At 30.1% G+C, this 5,509-nt stretch overlaps 1 protein-coding gene across 1 annotated transcript in view; it reads right to left on the bottom strand.

Annotated features, from left to right (window-relative positions):
• LOC117175795 (josephin-2) overlaps positions 1-5,208 on the bottom strand; it is a 40,063-nt gene extending 34,855 nt beyond the window's left edge. The window contains exon 1 of the mRNA XM_033365545.1: positions 4,871-5,208. Within this exon, the coding sequence (XP_033221436.1) occupies positions 4,871-4,924 (54 nt within the window). The 5' untranslated portion in view covers positions 4,925-5,208. The remainder of the gene's footprint in view (positions 1-4,870) is intronic.
• Positions 5,209-5,509: the final 301 nt, after the last annotated feature.

Here is a 5,509-nt window from a genome sequence, read left to right as displayed (position 1 = left end):
CCGTCTTGATGTGATATCCTGTAGATATCCCTACGATATCTCGGCACTTAACGATATCTACCACTTTTTTAACACCAAAGTACCAATCAAATTTTAACACAAAATCTTAAATCTTCGTTTTCTAAAACAAGTTACTTTAATAAGGTTATGTTTCACTTGAATTTTTACCGTGCGATCAGAAAAAATATTTCTAAAATTATTTTCGTTATCTTATAAAAAAGCACATACCTTTCCACTTTTTATCTTTTTCAAACTCCATGAAATTTGTACCTCCAAATTCGGGAATGATTTTCTCGGAATTCTTTCATTTTTGATAATCAAACTCATTTTTCTCCAATTTAGCAACTCAATACCTCGGGAGCCAATTTTTAATTTTTTTATTAGACTAAAAATTGCGCTTTTTGTCGTAAGCCGCAACCGAACATGTTCTATTTTTAGGTACCTGACATTCTGAGATTGTAAGCCCCCACATTGTATTTCTCGGAAATGCATAATTTTTTTTAATCATACTTTTTTTGGCCCTAATTCAGAACCACTTCAGCTCGGGAGCAATTTTTGCGTTGTTTTTAAATGGTGATTTCGATTTTGCAGAATGTTACTTCGCTCTCTTGAAAAATTCCGATTTTGTTGGTTATCTAGTTCTGTGCTGCAATCCTTTAACTTATTCCGAGTTATCGTGATGTTATAAGGGATGCCTGGCGGACCGAATGAACGGAAAGGATACGCGACAGCGTAACCTTATAGTATCCCTTCCGTATCGTGCAAAAAAAACTCAACAAAAAAAACAGCAAGATGGGCATTTAACTTGTTGAAATTCAGATTCTACGTTAAATTTTCTATTAGAATGTCAAGAAATAATTCCAATAGTTTTTTGCAGCGTTAACACCATTACTGGGACAACGTAAAAAGTATGTCCACTACTGCGACAATAATTAATGTCGTTGAGTATCTTTTATATTCCAACATAAATTATAAAAGTAAAAATGTTCTATTATCTTTGAAGTTCTTTTGAATTTGTTACCAATATTTATTTTTATCCTGGCACGTTCTACATTTAGTAAAAAGTAATAAAAAAGACTCCTCAAAATGTGTCAATGAACTGTTACAATATTCGCCATTTTTTGTATTTCAAAACTTTCCACATAACTTTTATAGCATTGTATTATTGAAATTTTCTACGCTAAAAGAAGAAGTAATGTTTTTGCACATTGTTAATACGTTTAAGAATATAATTCATAACTTTTTTAGCGACTTTATTTGATAAGGTATGAATATTTTAATGCCACGCATTTGGACAAATTTTCGGCGAAGTTGCATAAACCGGGAAGAGTTGTCGCTAACTGTCCCAGTTTCGGACCATTCAACGTAAGTTGCGCAATTGCGTTTCCATTACTGAGACGATCACTTTCGCAGTGTTTTTATTTAAATGCCGCAGTATTGTGTTAGTGACATATTAAAAATATTGTTTATAAAAGACTCTTGCCCTTTAACTGATTATTTATTCTAAAAAAATTGTTAAAAGTAGTATATTGAAACCTCCAATTCTAACCTCAAAGTTTTCCAACTGCTTAGGTAAGTAATGTAATAGTAATTCATAAATTTAATTCTGCAATATAAATTAGTAAGTATGCATTAAAATGTAATATTCTAGATTCATATGAAATATTATAAATATTAATAAGATTAATATTCTCGATTTACTTTTTAAGAGAAATTACGTAAATTAAGTTTTCTGTTGAAAATAAATATTTTCGAGTCAAAAATATAACTTTTTTTAAGAACTCATCTTTTTCTTTAAAAAATTCAAACGTTTTTTTTAATTGTTTTATTTCTTGATTGAAAAATCTTTTTTGAATAAAATTATAACGATTTTCTTAACATTCGTCTTTTTTGTTCGAAAATGTATCTTTTTAATCATAACTTTAAATTTTCCGGCGCAAAAATGCAACTGGTGGTTGAAAATTATTCTGCTTAGGTTGAGGCTTCAACAGTTTGATTGAAAATTCTTTTTTTTTTTTTTAAATTATTTCAACTGTTTTCAATTTGTAATTAAAACCTTTTTTGATTGAAATATCAACTATTATATTTTTTATCAGAATTGACCTTTTTTGGTTAACCTAATACTTCAATTTTCTAACAAATTCTGAAATTTTTAAATAAAAAGACTAATTTTATACCAAAAAACATTAATCCTTATCACAAAATATTATAGTTAATATTTCAAACAAAAAATGTTTTAATTATGAATTAAAAACATAAAGATTCATGAAAAAAAAACGAATTTTCACCCAAAAATGTTTACTATGTAACCAACAAAGATCAAATTTTTACCAAGACATGATTTTGTAACCAAATAAGATATTTTTATTGAAAAAAGAACAATATTTCAACGAAATTTTAAATTTTCTACCATGATAATATCATTTTTAACAAAACAGTTGCATTTTTGCTAAAAAAAATGTAATTTATAATTAAAATGATGCATTTTTCAAACAAAAAGACGAATTTTCAAAAAAATAATTGAAATGTTATTTTAAAAAAATATTTGCAGTCAATAAAATTTCTAAACAAATAATATTTGTAACCAAGAAATAATTTAAATGGTTTGAATACTTTTTTCAATTGATGGATTAACTTGAATTCAGATGAATTCCAAATCAAAATTCACCACCAAATAGTTGAATTTGCAAGTAAATCAATAATGTTAATCTATAATATGAGATGTTAATACATAATTACTAATTTAATTGGCAAATTAAATTGATTAATTACTATTAAATTACTTACCTAAGCAGATGGAAAAATTTGAGGTTAGAATTAGAGATTTCAAAAACTACGTTGAATAACTTTTTTAGAATATATAATCAATTGAACGGCATTCACAATCCATTCTTGCTTTTTAACGTATTCTATAACTACAAGTAAATTGTGTTACTTTATTTTGATATACCCCATTGAATTTTCCTTCTCCTAGCATTGGCTTCTTTGGTATCCCACTTAAGGATGTACCCCAAAATTCGTGTCCCACCAATGGGCGATCTGACTAGCTTACAAAATATCCATTTATATTAAAGACTTAGTAATTTCTTAGCCACTCATTATAATGGTTTTTGCACAAAAATTCCAATTACCTATTTTAAAATTGTGTTTATGTGGGTTAGCTTTTCCTAACTGCCCCAGTAATGGTCAGTTTAGCGTATTTCAATTATTCCGTGACCTTCTCACGAAAATTTAACGTAGAATCCGAATTGGATAATGAATCATTAATTTACAATTTGTTCATCTTAAGGGCATGCGATACTTACAGTTTCCCGGGCTTTTTTCCACAAAAATGAAAATTTTTTAAAACTGAATTCGGAGATGCTATAAAATATCATAACGGACGTCCTCGGACTCTTTTTTGAGGGATGACAAAAAAATTTATTGTGCTAAATAAAAATTTTATGCATATGCATTATTTTGAGGTTACGTTGTTTTTCATATCTGCCTTTCCGATAATCTGGAAATTATTTATGAAATAAACTTTTTTGATTGCCTGCAAACAAGGATAGTTCCGGGAGATTAGTTGCTATGTTTAATTGTAAGTTTAAAGTTTCCAGCCAAAAATATTGTGTAGTTCGGAAGTAACGCTCGGGTGAATTATAACACACATAACCTCGAAATATACACGCACGTTGTCAGCAATATCAAAAATTTTTTGATAAAAAAACACAAAAAAAGTGTGTGGGGACGTCCGTTAGCATGTTTGATATCATTTCCCAGATTTTGAAGGCAAAATATTTCTTATCCTAGGAAAAAAGCCGGGGAAATCTAACACTGAAAAAATCGATGCTATTTCCTAAGCGCTATGCAAATTAATCACATTTTTCTAAATCTAAAAATTTTTTAATTACCGCACAAAAAAATTGTGTGGGGACGAGGGTTAGCATGTTCGCTATCATTTCCCAAATTTTTAAGAAAAAATATTTATTATTCTAGAAAAAAAGCCGGGGGAAACTAAAACTGGTAAAGTCGACAATTTTCTAAGTATCACATGCCCTTAAGAATAATGATATAAAGAAATTTTTTAGAAGGGCATGTCGCGCACTTGCTTTCTCTATCGATCAATAAACTAAAATATATTATTTAAGGGTAGTTTCGTTTACTTAAAAGGTTTAAACATTCGATAACAACAGAGTAAATAAGGGGGGTAAAACTTTAGAATTGCGGCTTCTCTAGTATGGTCCTTTAAACTAACAACAAAAATTGCAGTCGATGAATTTTAAATGAAAAATGTGGGAGAAGAGCATTTTCAGACCATAATATCACTTTGTTCATGAAAAAAACAGAGATGCACTTTGCATACCTGAATGAAATCACTGCCTTAATCACTAACAATTAATTCCGATCGAGACTACTTTGACGGGTTCTGTTAGAAATGACTAATAACAGCAAGATAATCATAAAACAAAAGGGGAATGAAAGTTTTTGCAAACAAAAAAGCGTGATAGAGAAGGGTCATAGAATAGTGATTGGTGACATCTCGAACCCCTTTTCGAGCTCGCCCTTAAAAAAACACGTACTAACGACTAGTCACAGAAGCGTGAGCTGATATGTCGAACCACAAATATTGTCAGTCAGGTCCATACTATTTCGTAAATTTTGACAATTAGAAACAATGAACAAGTTGTAAAAACATTCTTGCCCCTTTTGTTTTCTTACTATCTGGCTTTTATTAGTAATTTTGAACCATTTACATAGGCTTTAGAGCGCTTTTGAGCAGAAGCCATCAATGTAAACAATTACTTCTTTAGTCTATTTTCTGATAAAAAAAGTTTATCAGTTTTACCAATAAGGGACCATGCCGAAATTATATAAGTGGTAAAATTACCTGTCGTTCATGATATATGAACTCAGTCATTTCAATGGTTGTGTTCACAACCATCGCTACTACATAACATCAATTTCTGGAGGAGTGTTTATGTTTACAACAATATTTTAATAAATTAAATGAACATACTGTTCACGAAACAAATAAATAATTTCATTCAACACTTTCAGCTTTGTTTAATTATGTATAGATTTCGGAAAGAAGACGGGACATGTAATTTCATAAACATAATCTTCTTATACTTGATACACGCATAGAGTACAATGAGTAAACGCAGTAAATAGGTACTAATCAAATTGAGTACAAAACAATTAGGGTACTGTCAAACTTCAGCCTGTCGGCCCGGCAGGGTTGGTAACGTATAATACTCTACGTTTTATACATGGGTTTCAACGCGTATATTACTACGTATTTAGGGTGGCATCCCATGATTCCAGAATTGCGTTGCATTTAGCGTAAAGCGTCAAATCACTAGACATTTCAGCCAATCACAGTGTTTCTCTGAATAACTAGGAGAATATTATTGGCTGAAATGTCTAGTGAATTGACGCATTTCGCAAAACGCAATTTTGCAATCATGAGACGCCATCCTTACCTCTTTAGTTCTCTACGCGTTTTGGCGTATATTACATTCGAATG

Source organism: Belonocnema kinseyi, chromosome 1, assembly GCF_010883055.1.
Source record: "Belonocnema kinseyi isolate 2016_QV_RU_SX_M_011 chromosome 1, B_treatae_v1, whole genome shotgun sequence".
Lineage (NCBI taxonomy): Eukaryota > Metazoa > Arthropoda > Insecta > Hymenoptera > Cynipidae > Belonocnema > Belonocnema kinseyi.
This window is presented reverse-complemented; position numbering and strand designations above follow the sequence as displayed.